This window comes from Periophthalmus magnuspinnatus, chromosome 5, assembly GCF_009829125.3.
Source record: "Periophthalmus magnuspinnatus isolate fPerMag1 chromosome 5, fPerMag1.2.pri, whole genome shotgun sequence".
Taxonomy (NCBI): domain Eukaryota; kingdom Metazoa; phylum Chordata; class Actinopteri; order Gobiiformes; family Gobiidae; genus Periophthalmus; species Periophthalmus magnuspinnatus.
Genome location: NC_047130.1, coordinates 18,005,362 through 18,026,673, shown reverse-complemented (window position 1 = coordinate 18,026,673; position 21,312 = coordinate 18,005,362). Strand labels below are relative to the sequence as shown.

Genomic DNA, 21,312 nt, shown 5'->3' with positions numbered 1-21,312 from the left:
TATATTTAATGTAATCTGAAGGTAGGAATAGTATAACGTAGCTGATTAGTTTAGGCTAAGGTTAGTTTTGGTAATAATGACACTAGTACTATGAGAAGTGGTAATCAGGGGAGTTCACGAGAGGGAGAAAGGGGCCCCAGAGTCTTAGTGGCTCAAAATTGAAACCTTTGCCTATTAATTTATATTAAAGGGGGGCTCATGGGAGGCTTCTTGCCCCAGGCCCCCACATTTCTCTCAACAGACCTAGTGGTAATAGTAGTGAAAGGTGCACTATTATTACATTACTTATAATAAGAGTAACCAGATTTTTTATGGTTGGTATAATTCAAATAGTAAAAATAGAGTGTAACATTGTCCATTCTCGACTCACTTGTGAATCCCGAATTTCCCAGGTAAATAGGGACATCTGGTCACCGTACTTATAATGTTTCACAGTATGGCATTAATGTCTTCATGGAGACAAGCTGGTGACACCACAGGCTATGTTTCAAGTCAAGATCTGTGAAGAGGCGACCCTGCTCACAGTAAGAAAGTGTACCCATGGAGACAAGCCTCAGTAGAAAAGTTACAGACTACATCTTTAAGAAGGCATATATTTCTTACCTTACCTGGGATGACGCTTTTACTTCAGTTCAGATTTTGAAGAGTCCTTTTCAGAGCTAACTGGTTGCAAATACAATCACTAATACTAATTACTTGCAATATAAAACTATTTTAAAAGTACATTTGTAAGATACAAAACCAAACATTTACATGATCTAACTCTCAAAGCATGGGTAAGTTAATTAAAGACGAAATAAATAGATGCATTATGCTGTATTTAACTGATTAATTTGAAGGAATTTGATAACTTTTACACTTGCCTTGTTGACCTGGTAAGATAAAAACTGGGCTGCAAAAAAATGGAAATAAGAGCCTGAGAGCCAAACCCGGGGGAAACAGGGTGTGATGTGACGTCACTTCTGGTTTGGGTGGAGCTTCCTTCGTCTTGGCGCGGGAGTTGCATCTTGTTTTTCTTTTTGTGATCTGCCGCTGAAATATCGGAGAAAAGTCATCAAAAAAGCAACTAAAGCGGTGTCGAAATCACTCTAGGGCTCACGCGGAGTTGGAATAAATACAGACTTTGGGTTCAACAGGTTGGTAAAATAAAACGTGTTTTAAAATTGAGACAAAGTGCTTGAAACTTTGATAGTTCATTTACACTAAATCAATTGGCAGCGGAACAAGTATTTATATAGGCAGATTAGATGGTGCAACAACATTTATTTTACCTACAAACACTAAAATAATGTAATAATAATAAAGAAATATGACCTGCTATTTCAGGACGCTAGCACTATGTCTGTTATGAAATTTTTCATCTTAATATTGTATTTTTGAGAATAATATGATTATTATTCATTCATAAATGCCTATAGACGTATAGAAAATATAATATAAAATACAGAAATATGTCATGATAAATTGTGCAAATAAAAAATAAATAAATACTGAAGTAAAAGTAAAAATGTTCGCTTAACTTGTCTTATCAGATGCACAGTGATTTAAAAATGCATTTCCAAACGTGCACTTTATCTCAAACGATTTGAAGATCTTACCCCTGAAATTCTTGAATACTTTACTTATGTTTTTTTCATTTGACATGTTTACCTGGTTCATAATAGAGTATTTATCAGGGCTCATTCCTATATAGTTTTGTGTACACTTTCCTCCTTGTTTTTTCTTTTGTTTACTTCTTCAGACTGACCCTCCACCTGGATCTTTGCTGATGGTGCACAGAATATAACTGAAAATGAACTGTGAGTTACTGGCCACGTGCAGCGCACTGGGGTATTTGGAGGAAGGAGTCTACCACAAAGAGTTTGACTGTTTAGGTGAGGGCATGATGATGATGTTTTTATGTATTTTTGAGGTATTTATGAAGGTAAAAGTTTGGTAAACTTTATTGGAGTATTCCATTAAAGTCACTTAACAAGTCCAGGCTTATCCTACAATTCTGAGCTAAAACTAGCTCCATCTCCAGCTTGCATAACTCAAAAGTCATTTTTAAACTGTATCTCGACAGAGACGAGCAATCTAACACAGGTGTGTCTGAAACTGAAGTGTTTCTTTAAATGTTTTAGGAAACAAAACCAAAATAATCTTGACAGTTAGCCTCGTCCTGGCCTTGTTACTATGGTAACAGGTTATTCACTTTGATGGAACAAAACTGAGGATTTGACAAGCCTAGATTGCCCAAATAAACCAGGCTTTGGCTTTAGATCAGTACATGAAATACCCCAATGTGCCGAAGAGAACATTTATTTGGGCTACAACTTTGGTGGTTTCTCAACCCTTTCGCACACTTCTAATACACAACTGCCGGTGATTGGTGCAGAAGTCTTTTTACTACTAGTATGCTATGCAAGACGGAGTAATCCCCCGTTTGTCCAGGAGTAGAAAACGTTTAAGAGGTGGTCAGCTGAACACTGTTTTTGCAATCAAGACATTTTGGCTCCCATCCAGAAGTGACTTGATGCTGCTGATTTGAAGCTTCTTGATGGGAGCAGAAATATCCATCCATTTTCTTCCACTTACCCGGAACCAGGTCATGGGTGCAGAAACTTCTTGATTTAAAAAAAAAAAAAGGAAACTATACACTTTATTATGTATACAAATATTTTAAAGATATATAATTTCACTTTCTTTTAAATACTAAAATAATTGCAAGTACCTGATAAGTGGTACCATATCTTCCAGTCCTCATTTACAAACACATAGCTGCTACACTGTTGGCTCACAATTTTTAAAAAGGCAAAAAACATAACCCATATTACATTGTCTATCTTGTAAAACAACAGTCTTACAAAGGCATTGTTTTAATTATCTGTTTTTTGACTGCTTGAATATATTCCCTTGGTGCTTGCAGAGAGTGTGAAAGATTTGATCCGGTATCTGCGTCATGAGGACGACACTCGGGACGTACGGCAGCAGCTCGGGGCAAGTCAGATCATCCAGAATGACCTCCTCCCGATCATTGTCCAGCACGGGCAGGACAAGACTCTATTTGATGCATGTATCAGGTGAGGCCACGGTGAAGGAGCCTTTATTGCTTGTCAGACTGGGGCTCTTAATAAAAGGCTTTGTATCAAAAAGTCTGGGTTTAGAAATTATGGTAATCCAGCCAAAATCTGCTAAATCAGGCTTGTACCGGTACATTTTTTGGACTCAAAAATTGACTTTATTCTCTTGTTTGAAAGATTACAGATATATTTTCTGTTCCATATATTATTTTTGATCTGCTCTGTTTCCTGGATCAAAAAAGTGTACCTTTTTTATTATAGACACACAGAGAACTCATTATTCAAACACTTATATCTCAAATACATCTCCCACCTCTGTTTAAAAAGTTGAGTTATATTATAGAAAGGTAAAATGTTATGTTTGCAATATTTTCTTGCTATGGAAGTTTTCATCTTCCTAAATGTAATGTTCTAATACTGTAGTGTTCTGCTGTAAGGAAACACATCTTGTGGTTGTTTATTTTCTGAACACAAAGGCTACTGTAGGCCATGACCCACAACAAAACAAGAGCAAAACAACTGCAATCTCAACTCACTAAAGCCAGTCTCCAAAACAGACCAGTCACTGACCAATAGAACCACATAAACAGTTAGAAGAACAACAATGGCTTTCAACTCAGAATGATCTGATATTTGAAGTTTTGTTTAAAATTTAAACTAAAAAACTATTTAAACTTTAAATACTTTTGTGTGTTTAGGCTCATGGTGAACCTCACACAGCCCGCCATGCTTTGCTTTGGGAAAGTGCCTGATGACCCTGTGTTCAGACACCACTTTTTAGAAGTTACATCTCATTTACAAGCTTATAAAGAGGTAATGTGATTTCAATTCAAAACATTAACTTCTCCTGTCATTTTATGTATATATTAATAGTTTCTGTTTGGCTCTGCCTTTAGGCCTTTGCCAGTGAAAAGGTGTTTGGTGTTTTGAGCGAGACTTTGTATAATCTTTTACAACTGGTGAGTTACCTACCTCTGACTTTATATAACTGTAATATAAGTATTACAATATTTAGTTATTTAGTTTTAGTTTATACTTAATTTACACCGTATGTTTTGTTTTAATATGTAAAAACTAACAGAATTCAGAATCACATAGAATAGAATATCTTGAATTTCTTTCTGGATCTATTCAGTATATATCGATCTGTCTTGAAGCATTTACACATTCAGACAGTTGTAGACATATGTTCAATGTGTGTTGAATTGTTTATCATATACCTAATTATTTGTTTGTTTTTAGGACTGGGAGCACAGGCAGGAGGAGGACAACCTGCTCATCGAGAGGATTCTGATGCTGGTCCGAAATGTTCTCCATGTTCCAGCTGATCCCAATGAGGAGAAGGTCAGACAGTACAATTTAATGACTCTGGTCAATTCTCAATCCCAAAGGCTGTGATTAGTTGTTAAGAATCCTCCACAGGCAGTGTTGGGAAGTAACTAATACAATACAAAAACTATTTATATATTTATTTATTTATTACTGAAACTCAAAATCAGTAGTATAACATACATGCAAACATGAAACTGCTTTAATCCTATGTCACATTTTTGTGCAATTAAGTATAATCTAACTCATTATTATGAGTATTCTGTAATAAAATACATCTCAAAGTATTCTACCACCACTGTCCACAGGAAATCAAATACATATGAATCTATATCAGACTTATTTCTCCGTTGTTCTGGCTGGCCAAGCTTCTGCGCACAATCTCTATATAATATTGATTGTAACACTTAAAAGCAATATATAATAACTTGGTAAAAATGCCCAACCTGTTTGAACTGGTACAAGTCATATGTATATAGTTTATGGAAAGGCTACGCTTACTTCTCACTCCTATCTCGCTTACTTCTCACTCCTATCTCTTCACATGAGTACAATATCTAAGCAATGTAATGTGAAAAATTGCCCAACCTACTGAAGATACAAGATGCAGTGTTTCATGCCTGAAGTTAATTACGTAAATCAATCTTATTACACCTGTAATAACAAAATGCTGTGCCAGTATCACATGTTTAACTCAGTGCTGCGCCCTGTCTTCATGCAGAAGGTGGACGATGACGCGAGTATCCATGACCGTGTGCTGTGGGCTCTTCACATGAGTGGCTTCGACGACCTCGTTAAGTTTCTGTCGTCAGCTCAAAGCGAGCAGCAGTGGAGTATGCACGTGCTGGAGATAATCTCTCTCATGTTCAGGGACCAGGTACTTGGCATAAAAGACTATTATCTGTCTACTATACTGGGACTTCAGGGGGTTTAATTGGCTTATTTTTAGATCTTTTAATCATGTTTGTGGTGCACCTCTCTACCCATTGGCTGCAGCACGACCTCCACAATATTCCAAAAAAACAAAACAAACTGTGATTAAAACAGTACAACAGTGTCCAAAAGTCCAACAGTAGTTAAATCTACTGAATAATGCATATTTCATGTTTGCGTCTCTCACTCAGACCCCTGAAGCCCTGGTGAGCGCGGGTCAGGCTCGATCGGCTGAAGAGAAGCAGAGAGACGCTCAGGAGCTGGAGGCGCTGAGGCAGAGGGAGCAGGCCGCCAAACGCTCCAGGACGCTACAGAGAGGGACCAGGTAAAGAGCTGTGTAAAACAAACTGTAAAGGTTATGTAGATTAAAATACAAACATGACACTAAAGAAAAGGCACCGGAACCTATAGAGAGGCACCAAGAAAAGGACATGAACATTATAAAACACATTTGCATTTATTTCACTTCTCTGCCTTTTTCATGTTGTGTTTTATTTCTCTTTATACAATGCATTAGGTTTGTATGATATTTTGGATCTTGACACAAGTGCCATGTATCGATAAACAGGAAACGGCTATCACGGCTAATGTGTGCTAGCTTTGTTTTGCTAACTTTCTATAATCAATTTAAATCACAATATTGATCTAAAATGACTTAAAATAAACCCATTTGCTGAATTCCAGGTTGGGAAATTGAGCGGCCCAATTGAAGCTGACATTGACTACACTGTATAACCTTAATAAATGTGTCTTTTGTTAACGTTTAGTCCCCAATATATAATTTTATGTTTCTTTTTCTTTCAGGCATTCGCGGTTCGGAGGGTCTTTCGTCATTCAAGGCCTGAAGTCCGTCGGAGAGAAAGATGTGATTTACCACCAGAAAATAAACAACGTACGTTTATCTGCTTTGTGTGAATCTCAAACTCGATCCATTTCAGACTCTAGACTGTGATGATGTTATATTCCCAGATGGGGGCAAGAGACAGGTTTTCCTATTGATTACATTGTACTTTACCATGAAATATCCAAAATGCAAATGCACAAATGTTGAACCTGATCATTTCTATTAGTGACTAGACCCAAGAATTCACTGCATTGGATCGATATTCATTCTATTCTGGATTAAATTATTGGTGTATAGAATGTTGCGATATCTGAAAGTCGGTCTGTAAAGTTTTGTTTTGTCTTTGCAGTTTAAAAATTACACCCATGACTCCGGCAAAGCAGTGCGACGTGTCCCAAAGCGCCACCGTCAGGCTCAGGAGTGTAATGACAAGCGTCGCTCTGCTCTGAACGTTCGACTGTTTCTGAGGGAGTTCTGTTTGGACTTTTTAGAAAACTGCTACAACCACCTCATGTACCTCGTCAAGGTCAGACACTTTTGCTCTATTATTTTACATAAAGACTTGAAAATGTTATTCTGTGGTTTTATTCAAATGATAAATGAGGTAAAAACTTCTTCGCGAAGACGTCAAGGCTGTATATGGTTTACAGTTACTTTAAAATAGTATTATGAAGTAATACCTGATTTTTTTTTTCATGTATTTGAGCAAAATGTGTCTTTCCCTAGTACAGATCTATTGTATAATCAGCTCTTGAGGTAAAAATAAGTCCACTGTTTACTGTCTGCATCTAATTGTGAAGCATTTTACTGTCAAGAAGTGCGAGTTAGCATGCTAGTAGTTGGTGACGGCAAAACTCCGCTCCGGTTTCTGAAAGTTGTGAAACACGCTTATAAACTCATCACTGTGAATAATTAGGATGCTCTGAATGCATAAGGTAAGTGAGGAATGACTTTGGACCACTGCAAACGGTTTTAAAATGAATTAGTTTTGTTTTAAAATGGGAAAAATCAGGTACAGCGCTTTTTAAAAATATGGTAATAATGAAAAAATAAAAACATACAATTTTTTATTTTTTTTTACACTACATTAACAAACCAGAATTAAATCAGGAAAAGCTCTAAAGACCTCTAGAACCAAGGACCATGCCTAGGACTTGTTGATTGTATTGTGCTCTAAATAATCACGATTATCAACCAGTTTATCTTGACATCCCTACCTCCACCTCTAAATATTGTTTTGTTGTGTAGGAGAGCCTGATCCGTGAGCAGACCCAGCAGCACGATGAGACATATTACCTTTGGGCTCTGAGCTTCTTCATGGCGTTTAACCGAGGAAACGGCTTCAGAGCGGAGTTTGTGTCCGAGACGATGTCGATCCGAGCATTTCACTTCATCGAACGAAACATCACCAACTACTACGAGATGATGCTGACCGACCGCAAAGAGGCTGTGTCCTGGTCACGCAGGTCAGACTAATATGTCGCTTTTTGCCTTAATGTTGTTTTAAATCAAATGGAAAAGTAACTATTACTGGGGAGACAGTGACTCAGTGGTTAGATTGGAGATTGGAGTTTTGGGTGGCGACACGATTTAATTTGTTTTGCTATGGATCATACCTGGATGACTGAGGGATTACACAGACATTACACCGTACACTTCAACCACCCTGCCTCGTATGAATGGGGCTGATGGCACAGATTGGCAGCCTGTTTTCTCTAAGGCAACTGTGGCTACAATAGTACCTTACCACCACAGAGTGTAGAGTAAATGAATAATGCACACAATTTTAGTGACTTCAGTTTTATATAAAAGACTATTGCTGGGCTTCAGGCGACATTATAACATTCTATAGGCCAATAATATTCTAAACAGACGCAGATTTGTGTTGTAATACAGTGAGTTCTTGGGTCTAGTCATTAATAGAAATGATGAGGTTCAACATTTGTGAATTTACCTTTTGGATATTTCTTGGCAAAGTACAGTGTGAATGGAAAAATTGGAAAAACTCTTTCTCTTCTCTTCTCCATCTAGGAGTTCGACATCATCACGTTTTAGAATCTGAAAATCACCACTTGCTTTTTTCCATCTCTCCATTTTGTTCTTTTACTTGAATAAAAGTAGTTCTTTCACTTTCACGCCTTTTTTTTCTTTCTAGATCTTTTAAAGACACATAACATTATTAAGTGCAAATTGTTTAACCGTTCAGCCTCTTCTTTTTGCTTTCAAGACCTAATTTTTTTTTTTTCTTTTCTTTCTGCAGGATGCACTTGGCACTTAAAGCTTATCAAGAACTTCTTCTCACTGTGAATGAAATGGACCAATCAAAAGACGAGACCATTCGCCAGAGCTCCAATGTCATCAAAAGTAAGTCTACCCTCTCTCAACTACATACCCTTTAAAATAATGTGTTAAATCTTAATATATTTCATGTTTCTGTAGGTAACATCTTCTACATGATGGAGTACAGGGAGATATTTGTGACTTTGTTGAGGAAGTTTGATGAGACCAAACAGCCGAGGTCATATGTGAAAGATCTGGTGGAAACTACACACCTGTTTTTACGAATGTTGGAGAGATTTTGTAAAGGACGTAAAAGCCTGATGGTGCAGGTTTGTGTTTCAAGGATTTTTCTTTCTATTTGGAGATTAGAAATGGGATGAAGAATCCAGGTTTTAAAGGTCCTTTTTTTTTTTTTTTTTTTTTTTTTTTTTTACTACTTTCTACATTTTATATACACAGATAACATCAAACAGATGAGATAAGATATATGGAATAATGTATCAAAGAAAAAAAGTGAAATAACTACTACATATTTTTCAACAAAGCCAAGGCTACTAGAGTTATTCCATAAATCTTACTTAATATGTTTGCTGTCTTCTGTGTGTATATAAAATGTAGAAAGTGGTAAAAATAAAGAAAAAAAACACAAAAAACATTGAATGAGAGGTGCGTCCAAGCTTTTGACTGGTAGTGTATATACTCACTACTGTCGATACAGGAACAAATTATTACTACTTTTAGCAGTTAAATATTGTCACATACAATAGATAGAGCACAAAGACCTGGACCAAAAATGTAGTAGGTAAATGTTCTGTCTTTTCATTTAGTGGAAGACCAAACATTCTCTGACTTTGCTACCAGCTTTGCATTTATTTGAGCAGAATTGATAATTATTTGTTATATTAAATGTTGTAATGCTCTACGTCCTATTCTGAAATCATCATTACCAACTTTGTAATTATGCATGGGTTTCAGAGGAGTGATGCAAAATTAGGACTGTTGCCATAGCATTTAACAATTTAAAAACAAATATTCTCCTATCCTATAATAGAAAACTGAAAGCCATGAATACAAATTGTAATGCTGAAGTTGACAAATACTGATGCTGATTACTTACTTACTGCAGAAAAAGCGAGTGAAGCGTAGAAAGTCCAAAGGAGGAAAGAAAACAGTGACGGAGCAGACTCCTGAGGCTCTGTCTGAGACCTGGAAGATTGTGGAGGAGGAGCTCAGAGCCATGGAGTTTAAGGTCAGTTGGACATATAAACTGATGTAGTAAAACTATTTAGTGGTCGTAGTTCACCCAGAAAGTCTCAGAATGTTTGAACTTTTATTTACACGCGTTATTAAAATAATCTGTTAATTCATAAAGTCATCTGATTTAACATGTTAATAGTTGATTCTTTACTTATATAAGGATTAGAAATAGGATACCTTACTATCTGAAATCAAGTGACAGTTACTTCCTGTTTCCTATTTGTAATTTATAATACCCAAAATATAAAATATCCACAGGTGTAATAGATTATAAATATACAGCAGGCAAAACAAAAGCATAATGTTTTCTTTAATAAATATAATTATCTCTCCAGCTGTCGTTGTCTCTGACTGAAAGCGTGGTGCCGTTCGATGCCACCTCAGAGACCCCCCTGGAGGAGCAGAGGACCGAGGTCATGATCCGAGTCCAGGACGCTCTACTGAACCGGCTCGGACCTGAGGCTCTGGGGCTGCTCAGGGCCGCCAGGTGAGAACGATATAAAACTCACAAAGTTTCTGTCAGGGCTTTAATGGAGACTTACTGCCTTTTACTTTTTTAGAATCTTACTCAAGTAGAGCAACCCACAACATAGAATGGGTTGTGTTCCTGTTCTGGAGGAGTGTCTGAGTTTTTCTCTCAAACTGAAAACACTCTGTTCCACATTGTGATGTCATGTGGTAAGACAGGAAGTGCTCCACTGTGTTTTTAAAGTCAATTCACCTTCACTATAATAATTTGGATAATTTCAGCCCTGGAATTGCTCATCTCTATTTAACAAAAGGTAAAAGTAGCTGTTAATTTGAAAACTACCACTACATGACATCACAAGGTGGAACAGAGCATTTTGAGCTTGTAGACAGACTAATAATAAAGTGTTACTCAAACATGTGTGAATGAAACAAAATACAACTCCAGGTATGTTTTTGAGGAGGTAACAGCGTTATAACATGACTTAACGCTCATAAGAGTCAGTTTTGTGTAAAATAGGACCTTTAAACAATTGCAAATCTAGTAATTAAATAATAAACCTTATCCACAAATTTAACATTGATCTTTTGGCTTAAAGCTCTTTCATCTGACAACAATCTAGTAAAAAAAAAAAAAAAAATCTTGTTTGAAAAAAAAATATGTTTGCTTTTGTTTGTTTTTGCTGACAGAGAAGATGTTGAACTTTGTGCCAGTTTTTGTTTCATGTGGTTAGGCCCAGTAGTTAGATAGTAATTAGATATATTAACCATAAATCCATCTCTAATATGAATTCTTTTAAAATCTTTTGTTTCAGGGAGGTGTGGCCTGAGGGAGATGTGTTCGGTTCCCCTGATGTGGAGCCTGAAGAGGAGCTGGAGCTTCTCAAACAGATTCTCCATGCAAACCTTCCGAGTCAGTGCACATTTTAAATAACCTACAGTATTTTTAGGTCCAAATATAAACATATGTATTTCTATAGCTAAACATAAAAACAGCTGTCTCAGAGGGCCTACAGGGGGTGGGCCACATGCATGTAAGAAAACGGCAAAATTCTGTTTTTTTTTTTCCAGGATCGTCTGCCCCTGAACCGGTTCCAGACGAAGAAGATGATGGAGCAGAGTTTGAGGAGGAAGAGCTGGAGACGATACAAGTGTCAGAGCAGGAGTTCAACTTCCTGGATTTTATCAAGAGGTTCATTAAGTACTTTTTACTATTGTGTACTTATCGTCATTTATAACATTCTCATATTATTTACTCCACAACTTTACTACTGCATCTGCACCACTAGATGGCAGATATGAGACCTGTTCCCCTCACCTGGCCTTTGTTCAGTCTCACCTGTGCTCGCTGCTCTTCTGTCAGACTACAGCTGGCACACTGTCAGGCAGCAGTAGATGGCATCTAGTGGTGATATGTGAGAATACAAAGGGGCAGCCAGTTTAATCACAGGTGGTAGATTTAATTAATAATGAACAGTTTATCAAAAATCATTCAAACTAAGTAACCACTTAATTATGGGGTTATGGTATTAGGAGTTAGGGTTTAAGTGAAGCCTGAATCATTCTTTGTTCATTATGAATTAAAACCTCCTGCTTTTATTAAGGCAAATTAAAGTGTATTTATTTTTGTATATGTTATCTATTTGTTTAACTTTGATTCATAATAATATCATCATGAATACAGAATTACTCCAATCTTCAGTAGAAAAAGTAATGCTAGACAATTCATATTCGTACATAATACTTTTAATTATATTTCACATATATATGAAATTGTAACTTTCAACTGCTGTGGTAAAGATTTGTAATGTTCCTTCTTTTTTTTATCTGTTCTTTATGAATGTGTTCTTCTCAGGTTTGCTCAGCCCACTATAGTGCGTCCATATCTTCATTTACTGAAAACCTACTCTAAAAACACTTCCCACACAAACCACTGCATCGCCCGAATGCTGCACCGCGTCGCCGTGGACCTCAAAATGGACGCCCTGCTCTTCCAGCTGTCGGTGTTTCACATCTTCAACAAACTCCTGAGTGACCCTGCAGCAGCTGCATTCTCGGTACAACAGACAGATGAAGCTCAGACAGATTTGTTGTTGTCTTTAGGCAAGACACTTGACATTGTCAACGTATGCATGTGGTGTGTTGTAGTCAGAGGGGCCCGTGCTGCAGTTTGGCTGCCCCAGGGCAGATGTGGCTACAGTAGCAGTTTATCACCAGAAAGTGAATGAATAATGACTACAGCCTGTAAAGCACATTTCACGTGTAAGGCATAACCCAGGACCAAACCATGGACTAAACCTGGATTTAAAACCTGTATTAGACCAAAACCAGGGTTGAAACAAAGGGTCGCAGCCTTAAATTAAACATTAAATCAAAGTTTTGTATTTTCGAAAATCATATTTTAATTATAATTGTTAATGCTATCTCTCATTTTTGCAGGAGCTGGTGACTTTTGCCAAATTCGTTGTGAGAGGTTTCTTTAAACTGGTCGCTCAGAACGACAAAGCCTATGTGGAGCTGCTGTTCTGGAAGAATGTGGGCGCAGTGCGAGAGATGACCGAGGGCTACACCAAAGACGGGTCAGTGTCTGGAACAAAGTTTTATTGAACTTAATATGTAAAATGTAGTACCTTTCACACATTTAAAGATCCGATATTATTGTCTTTTACTCTTGTTTCTATATTGTAGCTTGTATTTATTCAATTTGAAAAAAAGTCTTTAGTATTATTTTTGTATTTAAACTTGAGTGATCCTTTGAAGTAATCAGAATCAGAAGACTTTTATTGCCATAGTCTGTGAACACAGTTCACAAACTAGGAACTTGATACGGTGAAAAAGTGCAACATAAACACACTGAATAAATACAAATACAAATACAAATAAGGGCATGCACAAAGTTAAAAAACTCTAACTCTTCAAGTCCATCCATAGACCTTCATTCATCTACTGCCTCTACTTTGCAGCTTATCAACTAGCTTTTTCAGTTGTTTTTAGATTTGTTCAACTTACTTCTTTTACATATTCTGTACATTATTGTAAGTCTATGCAGTACCAAAGTTTAAGTGTACAAAAGTAGTTTCACATTTTTAGCAATACATAATTTTACTTTATTGTAAATTCCGATAATTATTTTCCATTACTTGTTTGTTCCAGTGGCGGTAAGAAAGTGGCCTGGACTGAAGAGGAAGAAGAGGAGCTGCGCAAACTGTACGAGGAGCATTGCGATTCAGAGGGTCGGTTTTAGACAAATTATTATTATTTTTTATTATTGTTGTCATTATGAATTTGTCTTTTTTAAATGTAATGGTTTGTGTTTTATGTTTTAGTGCCAGATATCATAGAGCACATCCTGCCTCTTCTTAGTAACAGTAATCGCAACCGAAGGCAAGTCGTGGTGCAGCTCGTTCATATGGGTTTGGTGAGCGGAGCTAAAGAACTCAAGAAACCAAAGTAAGGATTCATTCATAATTTTAACTTTTATTTTTATTGTTGTACTTGTAAATGTAAACTTTTTCGGGTTGTTAATTATACATGTGCATATTTTTCAAAGGAAGGGCACAGGGATTGTTCTGTGGACGGAGGAGCAGGAGGAGGAGCTGCAGATGCTGTTTGAGGAGTTTAAGGACTCTGATGGTAAGAACATGACTCTTATATATTACGCAAAATGGATTCTTGTGAGCTTTAAGTCTTGTTATAATGTTGTTGTTGTTGTTGTTTTGTTTCATTCACACATGTTTGATTAACACTTTATTATTAATCTGTCTACATTTCCAAAGCTCAAAATGCTCAACATTATAACAGATCAGAAAATTGCATTATATGGGGCCCTTTAATCATAGGGTTAAAGTCAATTCCACCATAGATTTCTGACCTGTCCTCTGATCAATATTAAACTATTTTATAACCGCTCCACAGACATTCTGGGTGACATTCTGAAGAAGATCACGGCGAAGCGTTCTCGAGCTCGTATAGTGGACAAACTGCTGAGTCTGGGGCTGGTGTCGGACCGCCGAGAGCTGCACAAGAAGAGGAGGGGAACGGGAGGAGGAAGAGAGGGAGGAGGGGGACGGGCCAGAGGCAAAAGTGCAGGAAAAAGCTCTGGCAGAGGAATGGTGAGTGTATCATCTTTTTTTTTAAACCTTAAAGCTGGTGTGAATATTTTTTTGTGAAATTATATCCTCAGAGTATATCATAAAAGTAAAAGTGAGACCATGTCTACGTGCTGGCTGTAGGTAAAAATTCATTAAGAAAGAAGTTAGCCCCAAAAGCAGCACTCTGAGCTTGGGTTAAGGTGGGTTAAGTGTCTTGTCCACAGACATAATGACAGCTTCATCTGTGGGGGCCGGAATCACACCACCAACCAATGATCTTTATATCGATAGCGGGATTTGAACTGCCAACCTTCGGATCAATGGACAAACACTCTAACCAACTGAGCTTTTTTCTCCCCCAGGATGCTCATGGTTCAGAAAATTTCACTTTGTGCCAATCACCTAATTCTGCCCACGGTCTTGTGCTTACAGCAGATCTTGGAAAAAACCTGCACTCTAAGTCATGCACATAAACGTATTTTATCCCTTCTTTCTAGTAAATTAATATATTATTAAGTATTTTATCAATTCCAATTCCAATTGTATGAAATTATTATAAATTATGTACTGTTTTTCTTTTTCTTTCTGTGTTTTAGACAGAAGAGGAGTTCTTGTCCCAGCTCACTGGAGAGTTCCCTGATAGTGATGAAGAGGATTTGGACAGAGAAGAAGAGGAGGAGTCCGAGGAGAGTGAGGAAGAGGAGGGAGGGGACATGGAGGGGACTCAAAATGGCGGGTTAATGAACAGCAGAAATATAGCTACATCATCAAAACGCGCTGACGTGAGCGCTCTGGCCTGGGCTCTCAGACAAGAAGGTGAGATTTGACAAAAAGTAACTGACAGGGAATATAATGTATATATAAATACAAATATACGTTCTAAATTATTTATTTGAGTAATTTTTTTCTAAGTGTAAGTAATACTGATGTAGGGGAAGAATTCAGAAGAAAAGTTCAGTTTGGTTTGTACATGTCAAAACTACACAGATTTTTTGTTAATAATTGTTACATATGTTTACATTTTTTGGTAATTTTTGTGATGTATATAATTTTACTTCCTGTTTGGACATGGGGACCAGATATGACATAGGAAGAGGTAATTCTACATAAAACCTTTACCTACCAACCATAGTTATAGTTAAATAGTTATAATTGGACTAATAAAAATGAATTACAACACATTTATTTTGTTAAATGTGGTTTAAACCTCCAGTAAAATGTCTTCCTTGGGTGTATTTTGGATTGAATTTTTGATGTTGACGATAAGACAGGTAGAAGTATTCAGTTTTCAAACTTGCAACCACTTTTATTTCTTCTCAACCTTTTCCACAAACTGCCACTTAACCGATGTAAAACTATGATAAATATTTAACACAGATACTATCCCACCAAATGTTTCTAAGTTAAATTAATACCAGGACTGCACCGTTCTCTGGGTATCACCAAGACACCAAGGTATTGCAGTTTGAGAACATGGACTGACTGAATTATGATATTTCGTTTCACTGTCAATCTAAAAAATATGTCATCAAGACCTTTCAAATGCCTTTGTTTGTATTGTAATGTAAATCTACTGACAGTTGCGCTTTTACACTCCATAATTAGGGTGATTTTGTGACTCGAGTCCTGTTTTTATCACCAGGCATGTCAGGACCGATACAGTGGCTTCAGAACTGTCTCAATAAAACTGCCAACTATCGCGAAGAGGATGGTAATGTCACTCTACACCTTTAACATCGATATGTGAGCTGTAATTAACCCCATATAAATCAAACTGTTCATTATAATATGGTTTTACTGTTAGGCATGTCCCAGCCCGTGCCTCTGGTCCCTCTCACCGAAGAGAATGAAGATGCCATGGATAACCGGAGCTTCCAGAAACTGTTGAAGAAGCTGGGGCTCAGGGCTCCAGCAGATGAACAGGTAATGAAGATGTGTGTGAAAGTATCAGACTTCAGCATATGAGATTAATATTTAACAGTGTGGAGTCTGAAGTCAAACTAAACACTCAGTTAAATAATTTTTTTCATTGTTTAACTGTGTATATTGTGTTTGAGTAGCATAATATCTACTGTTCCTAGTCATTTTTGATTAAATTTAGTGTAAACTTGGGAAATTTGGAGCTTTCTGGTCAACAACACCTACATCTAAGTTTGTGCTGTGTCCCTGCACTTTCAAGTAGTATGTGACATCACGTAGGAGTGCCTTAATTACAGCCAGGTGTTTCTGATCACAAAAACCTGGCTGCAGGGGCGGTGTTTCTAGTGACTGTATGGAAATGGCTAACCCGCTAACTCTCCACGTTACAAATAGGAAGTGATCCTGGGCACGCTTCAGTTCAATTGACTGGCTCCAATTCACTTTATTTTGAAAAACTGTGGCCTACTCTCTATAAGTGCTGCTGTCAGGTCTTTTTTTCGTATTAACCAGCTCTCCATTTTTATTTTGCCATTTTGTTTGTAACTCAAGTTATGAATATTAATAGCAGACAAATCAGGCACGTTCTTTCCCTGAGGTTGCTCCGGCAAGCGTAAGCAAAGGGTCTAATTGACAGTGCTTCTAGCCACCTGTTCCCTGCCAAGCCCGCGGTTCAACACCCTTGTTCCTGATTAGCTCTTAGGTTGCTATGACATTCCCGGTCAGAATTCCAAATTCAGCTAGCCTCGATGAGCTTCATTTGGCTGGAGAGGAGGAGAGGAAGAGAGGAAAGGCTTCCAAACTCAAAACTTATTTTCTGAGCCTCAAGACAAATCAGGTTGTCTACATCAAGCTTTTATATATAAGATTAATACTCTACCATGTTTAGTTGAGTCTGAACCTGCCTTTTAATTACATTCTTTTAATGCTATAATAGTGTTCCCTCATTAAGAACATACCTGGAAAAGGCAGAGATATAAATCCTATTAACTGAAGTCTTTTCCTTCTAAGCTGCAGCAAACACCAGGCTGTGATTGCTTGCAGAAGGTTACGTAATATACCACAACTCCTGGGAATTCCATAAACACAACAAACTGGCTCTGGGAACTCAAAATACCTCCGTCTGAACCTGCCCCTAACTGACTGCTTTTATTTTACTCCTACCACAGCTGTGTTCATAAATATTTTCATGATATCAAGACTCTAAATATTAGTTACTTATGCATTAGTATCATGTTTGTCCACTGAGGCGAAGGTTGGTGCTGCGAATATAAACATCATTAACTGAGAGTTCAGATCCACTGAATAGAACAAACTTTTAACAGTGTTTTAACAGGCCACATTTTTATATACCAGTAATGTCTATGTCAAGAGTGGGATTCGAACCGCCAGCCTTCAGATCAGTGGACAAACACTCTACATACTTTTTAACATGTGCCTTCAACCTGTTGATGTCGATGTTGAATTAATGTTGAATCATTATTAGGGTTTTCAAAAGTATCAAAAATCAGATGGTAATTAATATTAAAATTTGAATTGAAACTAGATAGTCTAAAAATTTTCCTATAGCACTAATGTTGTCTCTATTGTTTGATTTTTACAGGAGTCCTTTTGGAGAATCCCCGCTAAGATCACACCCTTCCAGCTTCGTGTGGCAGCAGCCTCCCTCAGTCCATCAGAAGCCCCTCCCACTGGACCAGAGGAGGGTCCGAGCGGGTCCACAGAGTCCAGAGACCAAGAACCAGACCAAGAACCAGACCAGGATCCAGACCAGGACCAGGGCACTTCCAGTGAGCAGAGAACCCAGGCCCTCCGAGCTCTGCTTCTGGAGAGGAAGCGGAAGCACCACAACACTGACGACGCAGGTGAGAGGAAACATGTGGGCTTTAATATGAATTTTTTGTTTAACTTGGGTATTATAATTTTTTGTTTAGTTTATTATCAATGCGAAGTGACAATGCACAGACACTTTAAGCTCATAAAAACAGGTGTTAGTTTTGTTGCTGGAATAAATGACATTATTCTTATGGGCAACAGTGGCTCAGTTGGTACAGCATTTGCCCAACCTTGATCTGAAGGTTGGAGGTTCAAATTCTACTCTTGACGTAAACATCATTGGTTGAGTTGTCAGATCCACTGATTCCTTGATGTAAAGTGCTTTAATTGTCTTGAAGGGGGAAAAGTGCTGTTTTCTTATCTCTGCCTACTGTTACAAGCTCCTCCCACTCGATGAAGCACTGACCAGTTAGGAAGCTCCTCTCAATTCTCAAGTCTGCAGATGTGTTTCTTTTTGTTTGCATTAATATCCTTAAACCCACTCTATTTTATTTTACTTACGTCATAATCGTGTCTTTTGGATGTGATCACAAACTAAAATATAAATCAAACTGGCAGTGTTTTATTCTTAATGTCCTGCATACAGGACCTTATTGCATTAACCATTATCACAACTCTCCCTTTAGCTCCTGTGTCGAACCCAAATCCTCTGGAAGAACAGAACGGTTCACCTGAAAAGTAAGTTCATTTATTTTTAAATACTTCTGTTTAGTAATTATTAAGCAGTAGATGTTTGGATTACTATGTATTTTTTGCTTCCACCAGACCTTCAGTAAAGACTTCAACCAAAAGAAGAAGAGTTTTAGACGAGGACAAAGAAAATGGTAAAAAAAAAAAAAAAAATCTAAGCAATATTATGATCCATCTCATGAAAAGTATAAATATAAAATAGTATAAACTATAAATAACGATTCCAATAGATTTAACTAAAATATAACAATACACATTACCAGACACTCTCATTCAATGCTTTTTTCTTTATTTTCACTGCTTTCTATACTTTATATACACATAGAAGACATCAAATATATGAAGTAAGTTATATGGAATTATGTAGTGAATTTAAAATGTAGAAAATAGTAAAAAAAAAAACAAAAAAAACACTTAATGAGAGGCAGTGTCCAGACTTTTGACTGGTAGTGTATTATGAATTAGCGTTGTCATGATACTAAAATTCTATTAACTAAACTAAACTCTATTTCGATACTTAGGAATTGGCTCGATACTTGATACCGATTGCGATACGACAATAAAAAATCCATTATATTGTTAGACAATTGAATGTAATTTTTAACACAAAATAATAATTACCACGTGGTATTGTACTAGTTTTGATAATGCTAGTATAAAACCTGTTTAAATCCTGTTTAAGTAATGTTTTAGTATCGATACTTGTTCAAATGAGCATCTAGTTTTGTTTTATTGTTCAACTACCCAAGCACCAAATACATTCTGGATACTAGTTTTAGTATCGATTAGCACTTGATTTTCTATACATTTATTTATTTAAGACAGACAAACATAGTGACCAATCATATACAGTACAGACAAGTGGTGATAAGACATACCAAGAAAATACCAAGACATAATATAGTTTGTAAACATAACAGCTATGATTTTCCATACCTTTAACAACCTTAATATGATTTCCAACAGAGAATGACAGCTCCACTCCCATGACTGTGGAAACCAACGTGGACGTGGACTCAGATGCAGAGGACCTGTCTGCTCCAGTTAAACGCAGGAGGAAGATGGTGATTGATGACGATGATGATGAATAGAGCCTCTTTTAAAAACATTTGTGGGTCACGTCCTGGAAACAGCTGCAGGCGACACTGGGCAAATATCTACCAACTGAACAATGGTTGCTAAGGTGAAGGTAGAGTGCAGACAAGCGGACAATGTTGTTTCCTTCACAACCTTACAATAAAACTACCACCTGTGTGTATAGCGGCTAATAGTGTATAATAGGCTAATAATCCATTTAGCTAACCCTGACCAAATCTTACTCAAATCTACAAATGCCTGCACTTGACCTCTAACTTTAGCTGCGTTGAAGGATGGGTTAAACACAGTGTTTACCCGGTGCAATGTGCAGGAGTCTCATTAGTGGAGATGCACAGATTGTGTTGTGATAGCGCTTTGAAAGGGGAGTGACTTAGCCTGGAGAGCAAACGGAGGGGGAATCAGAGTGTAAAAAAACATGTTAATACATGTTTTTGGTGGATATAGCATTTTCAAAACAATAAAAGGTAACCAGGTGACCTAAATATACACTGTGTTATCAGTTAATACCTCATAGAAGTGTAATACTCCCTCTTTAATTTACATTTTTAAATACAAAATTAGATTAAAAACATTACCGCCACCTTAAAACTTGTACTGTCCCCCTTTACGGTAACTTGCCTTATTCAAATGCCTCTGTTCAAACAAAATTCACATGTACTGTACTGTACTGTACTGTGTGGTCCCAAATATATATATATTCACCCTAAAATTGTTCAGCATTTAATTCAAACAGTGTGATTCTGTAACTGTCTGCAGTAGGTTAATACATACTTGTTTCATTGTGGAGTTTTGTTTTTAAAAATTCAAGAAAAGTAATTCACTGTTCTGTGTGGATGTTCTGTGTTATATATTTTAAAATAATGGAAATCTTGATATTTGTCATGTTCTTTAATTTCACTGTAAAAAAAAAAACCCAAAACGTTTCTTAATCTAAATAAATCTACTAAACTGTTGTAGTTCATCTCCTTAACCACTAGAGGCTACTCAAACAAACTGAAGCTGCAACTGCTGCTCACCTTGTTTGTTCAAAAGACTTAAACCATTGTGTGCAAACTGCTGGGAAAGCAAATATATATTCTCAGACTTTAAATAGACTTGCATATTTAGTCATTGTCTCAGGTTGAAGTTGACCAGATTATGTCTATTACACAAAGTGGCACAAAAATACTATTTTCAGTTGATTTAGAAGTGATTGGTAAACTGCTAGTATTTATTTTAATTTTATTGTAATTTTACCACCAAAGCTCAAGACTATATATTTATTCATTTTATTTATTATTATGATTATTATTACTATTATTATTATATTAAGAATGCCATTATCCTAGTTTCATAACAACCTTCTATACTATAAATACACAGAGGAAGTTGATGGTTTCTTCATGGTTTATAATTTACTGATAAAACAGAGGGGGGAACATCTGGAGAGGGACCAAATATAATATCTTGTTGAAAAAATGAGTTTGTTTTCTGGCATAAATGTAGTCATGGTAAACTGAACACGACT

General features: G+C 36.9%; 1 protein-coding gene across 1 annotated transcript; it reads left to right on the top strand.

Moving 5' to 3' along the window:
- Nucleotides 1–1,116: 1,116 nt before the first annotated feature.
- On the top strand, nucleotides 1,117–20,506 carry timeless (timeless circadian clock). Its single transcript, XM_033966514.2, has 30 exons — nucleotides 1,117–1,136; nucleotides 1,742–1,874; nucleotides 2,909–3,062; nucleotides 3,761–3,875; nucleotides 3,959–4,021; nucleotides 4,305–4,406; nucleotides 5,113–5,268; nucleotides 5,516–5,649; nucleotides 6,129–6,216; nucleotides 6,518–6,694; nucleotides 7,417–7,634; nucleotides 8,429–8,532; nucleotides 8,608–8,777; nucleotides 9,575–9,697; nucleotides 10,041–10,192; nucleotides 10,989–11,086; nucleotides 11,245–11,365; nucleotides 12,029–12,230; nucleotides 12,613–12,752; nucleotides 13,327–13,406; nucleotides 13,500–13,623; nucleotides 13,724–13,806; nucleotides 14,089–14,285; nucleotides 14,861–15,080; nucleotides 15,907–15,975; nucleotides 16,069–16,187; nucleotides 17,785–18,046; nucleotides 18,644–18,695; nucleotides 18,783–18,841; nucleotides 19,674–20,506. The coding sequence occupies exons 2-30, from the start codon at nucleotides 1,793–1,795 to the stop codon at nucleotides 19,796–19,798; spliced, it is 3,789 nt and encodes a 1,262-aa protein (XP_033822405.1). The 5' UTR covers nucleotides 1,117–1,136; nucleotides 1,742–1,792; the 3' UTR covers nucleotides 19,799–20,506.
- The last annotated feature ends 806 nt before the right edge of the window (nucleotides 20,507–21,312 follow it).

What these genes read in the sequence shown, in the direction of transcription:
- timeless (XM_033966514.2), top strand. Translation starts at nt 1,793, where the DNA reads ATGAACTGTGAGTTACTGGCCACGTGCAGCGCACTGGGGTATTTGGAG. An exon ending in ACCTCATGTACCTCGTCAAG is followed by an intron (nt 6,695 to 7,416) that starts GTCAGACACTTT and finishes TTTGTTGTGTAG; the next exon opens with GAGAGCCTGATCCGTGAGCA. An exon ending in TCAGAGCCATGGAGTTTAAG is followed by an intron (nt 9,698 to 10,040) that starts GTCAGTTGGACA and finishes TTATCTCTCCAG; the next exon opens with CTGTCGTTGTCTCTGACTGA.